General features: G+C 43.1%; 1 protein-coding gene across 1 annotated transcript; it reads right to left on the reverse strand.

Moving 5' to 3' along the window:
* Positions 1-2014: 2014 nt before the first annotated feature.
* Positions 2015-5445, reverse strand: LOC141589817 (uncharacterized). Its single transcript, XM_074410441.1, has 4 exons — positions 4867-5445; positions 4085-4582; positions 3581-3892; positions 2015-2428 (listed from the first exon to the last, which is right to left on the reverse strand). Exons 1-4 carry the CDS (start codon positions 5443-5445, stop codon positions 2015-2017), a joined length of 1803 nt encoding a protein of 600 aa, XP_074266542.1.
* Positions 5446-12936: the final 7491 nt, after the last annotated feature.

The raw sequence follows: 12936 nt of genomic DNA on the forward strand, positions 1-12936 counted from the left end.
CTAGCGTGTGGGACCGACTGGGTACTACAAGTGGTGACGTTCCGACACTTGCAGAGAGACTTGGCCCTCGACCAAGCGTAAAAGAGAGATTGGGCCCGCGAGAAGACAGCGTGGTCCCCCCGAAGAAACGGGCAAGAATGATGATGGGTGAGACATCGTCTCGTAGTGACGGGACACGCGACCCAACTAAAGATAGGTGGTAGTTACGGCTCTATTATTTAGTATTACTATTATGCTTTTATTTGCTTTCCTGTTAGTTTGATTTGTAATGTGCGTCGCCCGGATTTATCAAAATAAAAGACACGTATTATTTATTAGAAATCCTCAGTTTCTGCATTGAATATTTCATTTTTATTGTGGTTGTACCCTTTTCAAGGGTTGCCTACGATTCGCTTTTCAATGAGAATCAAACCGAGGTCGTAGTTCTCTCATAAAACATTTCAGGCGGTGGCAACAAATGCCAAACTTAAAACTTATTCAAATACATCACAATTCAAGTGTTATTTCATAACGTTGAGAGTGAGGTCTTAAGGATAGTACTTCTTCAATCGATCCGATTCGTTGGATTCGATAAATCATTTCCATCCAAATCATCAAACGCACCGCGCCTCCCGTGAGTATCTTCTTAACGAGATAAGGACCAGCCCAATTAGGCTTAAACTTCCCTCTTGGATCGACTGGTAATAGAGCCCTTACTGATTTGAGAACTAAATCGCCTTCATTAATTCCCGTGGGCTTCACCTTCTTGTTAAAAGCCCGCTCTATCCTTTTCTCGATAGAGTGAACATGATACAACGCATTCAAACGACGCTCATCAAGTAGCACCAACGAATCATACCTGGCTTGGACCCAATCCGCAGGGACCTGGCTTTCGAGCAAGATGCGCAGGAGGGTACTTCGATTCATTTGGTTGTCTTGCTTCCATCCCGTAAACTAGATAGTACGGGGTTGCCCCGTGGCTGTTCGATGGATGTTCTATATCCCCACAACGCGAAGGGTATCTTCTCCGGCCACTCCTTGTAATTGTCAGACATCTTTCTCAATATAGTAGCCACCGTTTTGTTAGCGGCCTCCTTTGCTCCATTTTGTCCGAGGTCGATATGGAGATGACTTATGATGCTTGATTCTATACTTTTCAAGTATAACGGCTGTCTCGACTTGAAATTGAGTTCCATGATCAGCGATGAACTCGTGCGGCACTCCGTACCGACAGATGATGTCATTCTGAATAAACTTGGCTACTTGCTTCGCATTTAGCACTTTGTAAGACTTGGCCTCTACCCACTTGGTAAAGTAATCAATAGCGACTAGGATATAACAATGCCCTCCTGTTCCAGAAGGGTTTACTTTTCCGATGATGTCGATTCCCCAGGTTGAGAAAGGCCAAGGTGACGTCATGGTGTATAGCATAGAAGGTGGTACATGTTGAATATTCGCAAATATTTGGCAATTGTGACAATGCCGGACATATCTGCGACAATCTGTTTCCATTGTTGTCCAATAGTATCCTAACCTCATGATCTTCCGAACTAGCATGTGGGAGTTCATATGCGGCCCACATTCCCCGTCGTGGACTTCTTCCATGACCTTTTCTGACGTTGTCTTGTCGACGCATCGCAACAGGACACCCTGTCTTTGTCTTCTTATACAATTGTCCATCGTTAGTTGTAACGAATTGGGCGGATAACATTCGCAATGCACGCTTTCCACGTGTATCGAGGTCTGCAGGGTATTCTCCTGCTTCTTTGAATCTTACAATGGATGCATACCAAGGTTCGGCTTCGCTTTCCTCTCCATCATCGACAGCATTTATATAAGCTGGTGAAGACCTTCGTTCGACACACAATGGCATGCTATCCATATGATCAGGGATGTTTATCAACGCGCCGTTTTGATGATGCGTCGCCGAACGATTTTGCTCCCTTGGGAGGTACACGTATCGCACCTCTTCGAAGAGTGTTTCTAGCTCTTCTATCTTAGCCTGGTAGGGTGCCAGGCTGCTACTTTTGATCTTCTATGACCCCGTCACTTGATTAATGACAAAGGAGGAATCCCCGTGTACTGTCAACTTCATGACTCCTAACTTGTTAGCGCTCTGCAAACCAAGTAGGCATGCTTCGTATTCCGCGGCGTTATTTGTGACGGCGAAGTCCAATTTGATCGAAACTGGTACGTGCTCTCCTCTCGGTGAAATGATAAGGACACCTATTCCGCATCCCATGTTATTCGAAGCCCCATCGAAATATAGAACCCATACATCATCTTCGACATGGACAATATCCTCATCTGGGAACGACCAAGTGTCAACAATGTCAGTTTCTTCGACTGGATTATCGGCCAGGAAATCGGTAACGACCTTTCCTTTTATCGCTTTCAGCGGCACATATTTGAGATCGAATTCCGAAGCATGAGGGTCTATCTTGACATTCTGCCGTTTAGCACCGGCTTTTCAAACAAGTACTTGATGGGGTCCATTCTGGAATATATACTCACACTGTAGCTGAGCATATAGTGACGTAGCGTCTTCGTTGCCCAGACTAAAGCTAGGCATGTCTTTTCTAATGCTGTATACTTTGATTCATACTCCAAGAACTTTTACTAAGGTAGTAAATTGCTCTTTCTTCTTTGTCAACGGTTTGTGCCAGCATTGCTCCCATCGCGGTATCTCAGAATCGTTAAATACGGTGATAGAGGCAAGCCGCTACGACAGCGGATCGAGAAGCGGCGGAGAAGATAACACTTCCTTTATCTTATCAAACGCGGCTTGGCATTGGTCATCCCACATAATATGCTCCCCAACTTTCAATTTCTTAAAAATTGGTTCGCAGATCATAGTTAATTTTGAGACGAAACGGCTTATGTATTGCACTCGGCCCAAGAAACCTCGAATTTCTTTCTCGGTTTTAGGATGGGGCATTTCCATAATGGCTTTAATCTTTGATGGGTCGATTTCGATGCCACAGTGGCTAACGATATGACCCAAAAGCTTGCCAGAGGTGACCCCGAACGCGCACTTCTGTTGGTTTAATCTCATATTATACTTTCTGAACCTCTCGAAGAATTTTCGTAACACCATCAAATGGTTATTACGTTCCTTCGATTTTACGATCATGTCATCGACGTAGACCTCTACTTCCTTATGAATCATGTCATGCAGCAACGTCGTTCTTTGTTCTGTAAGTCGCTTTTTGCATTTATTAATCCAAACGACATCACTTTGTGTAGCAATAAGTGCCCCATGGTGTTGTGAAAGCGATCTTGTGCATATCTTCCTCGGCCATTTTTATCTCGGTTTGTAGGCGTACCCATCCATAAAGGATAATAATGCATGGTTAGCGGTATTGTCAACCAAGATGTCAATGTGAGGTAACGGAAAGTCGTCCTTTGGACTAGCCTTATTTAGATCACGAAAATCAACACAGACCCGAACCTTTCCGTCTTTCTTTGGGACCGGCACCACATTAGCTATCCAATCTGAGTATTCCGATACTTTGATGAACCCGGCCTTGAACTGTTTATCAATCTCTTCTTTGACTTTCAAAGACCACTCGGTACGCATTCTACGTTGCTTCTGCTTTACTGGTTTGAACCCTGGCTTGATCGGAATCTTGTGCTCTGCAATTTCCTTATTAATACCCGGCATATCTTTGTAGGACCAAGCAAATACATCTTTGAATTCATTCAACAATTCAACAAACCCCTTCCTTTCTGCGGGATCTAAGGTTGTTCCTATCTTAAGCTCCTGAGGCTCTAAGGTAGTCCCCACATTAACAACTTCGGTATCTTCGATTACCGAGCTTCTTTGGTCGTATTCTTCCAACCCTTTTACTAACTGGGGAGGCGGTTCCACCTCCTCCTCTTCTTCTTCCACCTGTCTATCCTCGACCTCATTCTCAACATTATTAAAACAATCAATTGAATCACAATATAAATGAGACAAGTCGTAAGCAAACTGATTCATCTTATTATTGATTTGAAACTGCGCAAATTGCGTTAACATTTGGGCCAACTGATCAGAGGTCAGTGGCGAGATAGGAGCAGTATTCGGGACAGGCCCCGGAATACCAGCACTAGGGGAAGGTACGGGAAAAGGAAAGACTGGGGAAGGGGTATCTTCGACACCTAAAACCCTAGACTTAGCCTTAGGACTTATGTCAGACTCAGACTCGGACTCAGACTCAGACTCAGAATCGTCATCAGGCTTGAACATTTGCCCTTCTCCAATGGTCATCTTGAAAAGCGAACCCTTGTTGTCGGTCCATTTCATGGTTTTCCGCCATCCAGATGTATTCCTCTGAGGATCTACATCAGTAATGAGGGTAGATGGATCGAAACGATCACTCCTTACGATCATGTTTACCAAGACTTCGTTTGGTATTTCCGGCTTCTTTTCCTCTCCAAAGAGGAGACCCATAGCTTTCCCATCTTCGATCGGAACAGACTCCTTCTTTATTGTAGCTAATGCCATAATGTCTTCGGGAATATAGAAACAATCACGGAATACTTCGATTAGGGGACCGGCTTGTTGGCCTTTGAGTTGAGCAGTGGTTCGGGGAAGTCTAAACTCGGCATTTCCTCCCGGCTTTCACAAAGTGGCCGTTTAGAGTTAGCAAATACGGCCCCATCTTGATGTCTCGGTCTTCGATCGAGACTCTCTTTCTCGGGAGTCTTCTTGATTGGCTCATACCCAAGCCCGTATCTTGTCCCCTTAGGCACTGGCGACTTCAATTGAAATGCGTTTTCCCTTCGGGGGTACATGGAGTACCCGAAGTACTTTCCGGTCTTGAAGATTGTTTTAAAAACACGGCTTCCCGTATATAAGTCCATATTCGGTGCCTCGAAAGTGGACTCAATTGCGTTTACTACCTCGAAACCACGAGACTCCAAGGCGGTATTATCAGTTTGCACTTCGGAAGTAACATCTCCTCCCGTCACAATTATAGGAGTAGCATCGATGTTCACTACCTCTCCCTTGAGAGGGATTTTAATCTTGCGATGGAGGGTAGAAGACGCGGCTCCAGCTGTGTGAATCCATGGTCTCCCGAGCAAAATGTTGAAAGATGAGGCAACATCTATCACTTGGAAATTGACCTTGCGCTCCACCTTTCCCACATTCACGCTTAAAGTGACGAGTCCGGACACTCGACGCACTGTGCCATCGAAAGCCCGAACCGTTTGCATAGTGGGTGCGAAGTCGCTTTTCTCGAGTCCCAAAATGAAAGCGGTCCGTAGTGGGAGAACATTAACTGCAGACCCGTCGTCGACAAGGGTCATTGGGAGTCGCTTATGATGGCATTCTACCGTGATGTACATAGCGAGACAATGTTGTGGCCCAAATGAGGGCAGGTCTTCATCAGAAAAAGTTACGGCATTAATGAGCCGAGGTTTGTTTTGAGCAACAAATGAGACCACATCATCTGGAGTAGTGTGCGGTGACACGGTCATATTCATTAAGGCTTGAAGCAGAGCGTGTCGGTGTTCAAACGAGCTCAACATTAACTCCCAGATGGAGACATCTGCCTTAGTCTTTTGTAACTGCTTGATAAGGGAGGCCTCTGAGGTCGACCCTTCACCAAGAGCCCGGACTGAGGTGGCCTCCTTGGTGGGTGTCTTACTTAGACTGTCTCCAAAGATAGAGACATGGTTTGCCTTCTCGACACGATAGGGACGTCCCGATCACGTCAAATGATTAGATTCGAGGACATCTTTCCTCAATTTAGAAATTTATTCCTGAGTTCGGGGAATAATCACACCTTCGGTGAGATAGATATCGTCTTCATCGTCAGCCCAGACCCCATTAATTTCATTCTCGCTTCGGAGAATGTATGGTGTGAAATCGATAGCAAAATCCCCAATTCGAACTTCGTTCTTAGCTTGAGGGATATACTCAGAGCAGCTTACATAGATCTTCCCCACGAAAAACCCAGTGAGATGGCAGATGGGTTGGATTAAGTGAGATACATCGGTATTGTCTTCGACGAATACTGCATTGGCATGGTCGCCAAAAGGATTGTTCAGGTTGTTAGGTCGGACGGTGGGGATGGGGAGCGACCCATTCTCGATCATGTCTTGGATCTCATGTTTAAGACGGTAACAATTTTCGGTATCATGACCTTTTCCTTGATGATAAGCACAGTAGGCGTTGGGCTTATACCATTTACCCTGTCGATCCGCAGGCGGGGTCCGGAGTTGGACCAATTGGGTTCAGTTTCCCTTGGGCCGAGAGCCTTTGGAGGGCGTATGCATAGGTACACCCGATGTCAGTGAACGCTCTTGGCCCATGGCGTTGCGGTCCCTTAGGAGCTCCTCCCAAAAGACCGATGGCTTGGATATGATTGGCGAAGCGGATGCCTTAGCTTTGGAAGAGGAGGCACCCTGATACCCTTTTGGCTTTTCGGCCTCGTTGCAGAACGAACGTCGTCCTCAATTTTTCTTCCGACTCGAATAAGGTCCTTGAATGAGCCGAAATGTTGATATTTGATAGCGTCACGGTAGACAGGTCGAAGATTTTTGATGAACTTATCTACCATTTCTGTCTCCTCTGGTCTTTTGGCCAACTTCACGCTTTTAGCGCGCCAGCGGTTGAGGAATTCAGTAAATCCCTCCTTATCCTTCTGTGTCATCACCTCGAGTGTGCGCACGGTAGTCCGAATCTCAGCATTATCGCAAAGTGTTTGCGAGAACTCCACCGCTATATCTTCGAAAGTGGGGAAATTCTTAAGCTCAAGGCTGTAGAACCACGCCTTCGGGTGTTCTCCTAGGGATTGAGCAAAAATGTGGGGCAACATCTCAGCAGGTACCTCTTTTAACGCAAGGTACTCCTTGTAGGAACGGATATGTTGCAATGGATCTTCCGTCCCTTTGAACTTTGGGATATCAGTTAGGACAAAATTGGTTGGTAGCTTGTCCTGGACCGGCATGTACCCTCTGGCATTCTCATAATGCACATTTTCCCCTCGGGATAGCTTCAACTGTTCCTCTATTAGTCGGAACCTCTTTTCGGTCGGTTTCGGGGCGGTGGTATGGGAGCTTCCACCGCGATCTTGGCTTCCCGGCCGTCAAGCGTTCCATCATTGCGACCAAAGTGTCGTTAACCGCTTCGAGTGCCTCTGCGGTAGTCATACTTCTTGTTTGTAGCGGCCTTTCTACAATAAAATCGAGCGAGTATCGTTATCGAATCAAAATCCCCCGCACAAACAGGACTCGACTCATAACAACATGACGGACTCCATGCGACTCGATATTGGGCTTAGACCCGGAGAGCGAGCAATTGGGCCCCCTCGGTTTGGGTCATACACGACTAGAGACGGTTTTTAAAACCTAAAAACTGGCTATAACTTGACACGGATCCTACGAACGAACTATTCTGGCTCGTTGGAACGGGTCCTAACCGTGATACACACGTGGCTTGGGTTTTAGACTCAACGTGATCATAAATCTGACATGACAAACCCGTGTTCAAACCAGACATGGCTCTTGGGCTTTGTGACAAACGCCCTAGGTGGCCTAGTGGGGACGTTTTGGTGGACTGACTTGGACCAAATGGTCGACTTTCATGACTCAGACCCAAAGATCGGTTTAGGTGACTCACTTGACAAGTGCTCTAACCAAACAAAGGCTCACTCGAGCCTAAGGGTGGACTAGCTCGCTTATATCGAGCAAGCAAAAGCCCAACTCGACTAACCCGACCCCACTGACTCAAACTCTATTCTAGGTTTGGCTTGGACCTGGGATACAGTTCATCGAAATTTGAAATCGAGAAGGATTGAATTGATTTTTAAAATGGGCAGCACTTCGACTTGAAAGAAGGTTCAAAATTTCGAAATAGAGGGCCGAAATTTTCGAAAAGAAATGGACTTGAAAGAGAATCAAATTTTCGAAAGAAAAAGAGGATGGATTTGAAAATGCTATTTTGAAAACATGACCCGGGATTCACATAGCATGTAATCATTCGCATTTTAGGGATGCAATGCATGAACTAGACTCTTCTAAGTCTCGGTCGGTCCTCTAAAATGGGTCATGCGGTGAAACCGCTTTGTCGGGAGTCCACATACCGTCATATGCCCGTAGCAATATGCCTCGTATGCAGTTGCCTACCTCCACGGAATCACCTTGATACTTAAATCGGACATAGTGGACATCAATATCCTCCCTTGGAATTAACCCAAGAGATTCTTTGGCCCACCTAAAGTCTCGGGGGTTTATGCATGATTAACATAAAAAAAATGTGACAACAATCCTAATAGCCATCTTACACTTTTCAAGTTTCACTGTCCCCAGCAGAGTCGCCAAATTGTGGACCATGGAAAAACGCTCCACTCAAATGCTTTTTCAAAACATTTTTAATTTTAAAAGAGTCGCCACTAAATTTTTAAATGGAATTTAGAAACCAATTTTAGAGATTTGAATTCGTGTGACTTTACGTGTTAGGAAGTTAATTTAATTTCATTAAAACAACACCCAACCCCGCCCGTTGCAACAACGGTCTCTACTAGGTGAAAGATGGCTATTTCGGAAAGATATCACATGCGTATGCAACCATTGAATTTAAATCTTATCATGCGAATTTCATTCTAAGTCGTTTAAAATGCATTTAACTTCGTCGAAGTGGTTTAGCATGTGAGGTTCATTGATTAAACTAGAAAAATACATCCAAAGAGAGGGATAGGAAGGCTTACGCTTAGCATAAGATGTATTAACAAACATTAGTGGTTAGCTCATACATACAATATAAATTATAAATAAAGTAAATTGAAATCTAAAACATAAACTAATTAAACTAAGGATTAATCAAACAAAGTCAAACAAGGAAGCAAATTAAAACACAAAACCTGGACAAACCCGTGCACTGCATGGATCTGAAATTTTCGGAATATGTCATAATTGACCCGTGCACTGCGCGGGTTTTGAATTAATACATTGCTAATTACAAAATAAATACTAAATCAATGCAATAAATTACGAAAATCTACCTAAATTAAAATTACTAATTATTGGTCTGGAAAATCATAAAAAATCAATTTTTATATGGTTAAAAATAAATACACGTAAATTAAATAAACTCGACTTATTAAATTACCCTATTCCAACACGAGGATATGTAAATGAGACGGGGTGTACGACCGACCGATATGGCGGATTTCTTTCCCATCTCAAGTCAACACGAGTGCCGGAATGGTACTTTAACTCATACTCAAACTATTCTAGTTTCGATATTAGTTAGACGATATTAGACAATGGTTAGTAAATAAACAACAAAAAAAACGAAATAAAAAGGAGAGAAGGGAGTTTTAATGCACCCTCAACCTACATGTATCATTGACACCGTCTTGGGTCGTAATCGATCGTAGATTTTATCTCGAGGGGCCGTCGTCGACGAAGACAATTGAAATTGAATTTTGAAATCACGAAACAAACACGTTCAAAAGGCAGACTTGAGCAGCGATTTTCAATCGCTCACCATGACTTCGTTTCTCAACGATTTTTCAAACCGAAAGATGTTTTGGAAACTAGAAAGACTGAATTTTGTGAATATGGAAACAAACCAGAAGTTTTAATAGGATTTGTCCACGAGAATCAAGGCCAAAGACTACGACAGAAACTCAAAAACACGATTTGTGTCTCTGTTTTCGAGCGGCTGTCACGGCTTTAGTTTAGGGTTTTTTTGGACGACTGATGGTTGTTATTTGCAGTATGTTGTGGGGAGAACTTAGAGGAATGAATGTTTGGTGGATAGGGGGTATTTATAAGGAGTTTCGAAGGGTAGAAGTAGGGCAACAAGCAGTCGGGCCTGTTTCGCATAGCTGCTGTCCATCAGCTAATTCGTGAGGTTTTTAGGGTTTGTATGGGGGGTTTTCTTGGTGGTTAAGCTAAGGTAATATGGGTAGGATATTAGGGTATGGTGTAGGGTTAATGGGCACGGGTTTGGTAGCTGTTTGGAGCGGGTTTTGGGCTCGGGATTGAGCACGCAAAACAGGGCGGCTGCTTGTGTTGCGGGTTGTTTGTGGAGTATTTGGGACGGGAATTGGATGGGTTTTGTGGTGTTATAGGTGCTGGGTTGTTGTGGGTAATGTGGAGCGCGGGTTGGTGGTGATGGGTTGCGGGTTTGGACCAAGTTTGAGTCGGTTTAGAAGGGCTTTCGATGGGCTATACAAACACGGGTAAAGGAAGGAATTGGGATGTGTTGGGGAGTGTTTAGGACGAGATTTGGGTGTGGATATGGGGGTTCGAACTGGGGTTGAATGGATAGAGGTCTAGGTTGGTTAGTGTACTCGAGATTCATGCCAACTCGTAAAGAAAACGGGCTCAAAAACCGAGCTATAATCGAGCTCCAAAACGCGTGGTTGAAACGAGTTTTAAATTTTCAAATTCGATTTTTCAAATCAATTAACACATTAAAATAAATAATTTTTCAAATCAAAAAAATATATTTTATTTTCAATAAAATAAATTTAAGAAAATAAATTCAAATTAAAACAATAAAATGAATTCACTTAAAAAAAGCTTTAATTTAAATATAATTTAAATTAATAAAATACTCCGTCGACAACGCTCATTCCACATCGTAAAACGAACCCAAATATGACAATGACAACTAATAAATACATGCGTCCTATCATCATCGGGTGTTTGTCGGCTTTTCTATAAATTCCAATATCGACAGATATGGGTATCTACAGTATACTTTTGCCAGGTCTACTCACATATGAGCAATCCATGTTGATAAATGACATTCTTGAGGAAGCATCACAATCCATTAAAGTTGAACAAGCAACCGAAGATCCTACCATACAAGAAGAATAGATGGACGAATACAACAACAACAACAACAACAACAACAACAACAACAACAACAACAACAACAACAACAACAACAACAACAACAACAACAACAACAACAACAACAACAACAACAACAACAACAACAACAACAACAACAACAACAACAACAACATCAGAGCCTTAATCCCAAAATGATTTGGGGTCGGCTGACATGAATCATCCTTTAGAACCGTCCATGGGTGAACGCACAACTCAAAATGCGAATAGAAAAGGGAAAATGGAAAACAAAAGGGAAAGCGAAAATGTAATGGAAAGTCAAGGTAAATTAGAGGTTTTAAAATCGAATTCCGGATTTCTTTTATAAAAACTTAAAATTTGAATCGGGAGAAACGATTAAAATGATCTTGAAAACCGAATTAGAATTAGGGATCCGAAATACCTTAAAAGTAAACCAAGTAAAATATATAAGAAAGTGGTTGGTAAAAAAGTGTAATAAAGGAGAGAAGAACAAATAATTTAATTTTTTAAAATCAAATAAAAACACTAAATATGTCAAAAAAAACATCAAATACTAAAAATCCACATGTATCATTTCCCTCCATTGTGCCCTCTCTGTCACCATACTCTCCTCAAGCCCCGGAAATCTCATATCGTGCTCTATCACTCTCAACCATGTCTGCCTCGGTCTTCCTCTACCTCTAGGGACCTTTTCTGTTCTCGAAGTCTCCAGCCTCCTAACTGGTACGTCCATAGGTCTCCTTCTCACATGGCCAAACCATCTTAGTCGGTTTTCCATCATCTTGTCCTCTATTGGCGCCACTTTTACCTTTTCCCTAATCACCTCATTCCTTAATTGATCTTTCCTTGTATGTCCGCACATCCATCTCAACATACGCATCTCCGCCACATTCATCTTTTGAATGTGACAATGTTTCACGGCCCAACACTCAGAACCGTAAAGAAAAGCAGGCCTAATTGTCGTGCGATAAAATTTTCCCTTTAATCTTTGGGGCATATCTTTATCGCATAAAAACCCGAAGCACCCTTCTATTTCAACCATTCCGCTTTAATTTTGTGAGCCACATCTCCGTCTAACTCCCCATCTTTTTGAATAATAGATCCTAGATATCTGAAAAAATCTGACCCCTCAACAACATTCTCATCAAAAATAATACTCCCCGCCTCTGTTGATCTCACCCCCGCCACTTTAGTGAACGGACACCTCAAATACTCAGTCTTACTCCTGCTCAACCTAAACCCATGAGTCTCTAAAGTCTGCCTCCACAATTCCAACTTTCTCTCCACCCCCTCTTTCGTCTCATCAATCAACACAATATCATCAGCAAACATCATACACCAAGGGATGTCGTCCTGAATATCCCTCGTCAACTCATCCATAACTATGACAAATAGAAAAGGACTAAGTGCGGAACCTTGATGCACCACGATGGTAATGGGAAATTCTTCCGTTCTCCCAACATTAGGGCGAACACTTGCACTAGCCCCCTCATACATGTCCTTTATGAGGTCAATATATTTTCGAGACACACCCTTTCTCGCCAAAGCCCACCAAAGTACTTCTCTTGGTACCCTATCATATGCCTTTTCAAAGTCAATAAAAACCATATGCAAGTCCTTCTTCTTGTCTCGATGTTGTTCCATCAACTGTCTCATGATAAAAATCGCATCCATAGTCGATCTCCCGGGCATAAATCCAAATTGGTTATCCGAGATGTCTACACATCTCCTAAGCCTTTGCTCGATTATCCACTCCCATAACTTCATCGTATGACTCATAAGTTTGATTCCCTGATAGTTGGAACACTCTTGAACATCACCTTTGTTCTTGTACAAAGGGACAAGAGTGCTTCTCCTCCAAGCTGATGGCATCTTGTTGCTCCTCCAAGTTTTGGTGAAGAGCATGGTTACCCATTCGATCCCTTTCTCCCCAAAGCACCTCCAAACTTCTATGGGTATACCATTTGGACCCTCTACTTTCTTTGACCCCATCTTCCTTAACGCCTTTCGAACTTCACTCTTTTGTATTCTACGCACAAATTCCCGATTAACCATACTTGGTGTTACTTCTACATTCCCAAAATCTTGTTCCTGATGTCCATTGAATAAAGTATCAAAGTAATAACTCCATCTAGC

The sequence above is a fragment of the Silene latifolia genome, chromosome 7, assembly GCF_048544455.1.
Source record: "Silene latifolia isolate original U9 population chromosome 7, ASM4854445v1, whole genome shotgun sequence".
NCBI lineage: Eukaryota > Viridiplantae > Streptophyta > Magnoliopsida > Caryophyllales > Caryophyllaceae > Silene > Silene latifolia.

Bases quoted from the DNA above. Each gene is read 5' to 3' on its own strand.
- LOC141589817 (XM_074410441.1), bottom strand. From the start codon at position 5,445: ATGACCGTGTCACCGCACACTACTCCAGATGATGTGGTCTCATTTGTT. The intron at 4,583-4,866 runs GTAGTAAACGCA...ACTTTGTGAAAG, and splicing joins TGGAGTCTCGTGGTTTCGAG to CCGGGAGGAAATGCCGAGTT. The intron at 3,893-4,084 runs GTACCTTCCCCT...AATAATGTTGAG, and splicing joins CCCCAGTCTTTCCTTTTCCC to AATGAGGTCGAGGATAGACA.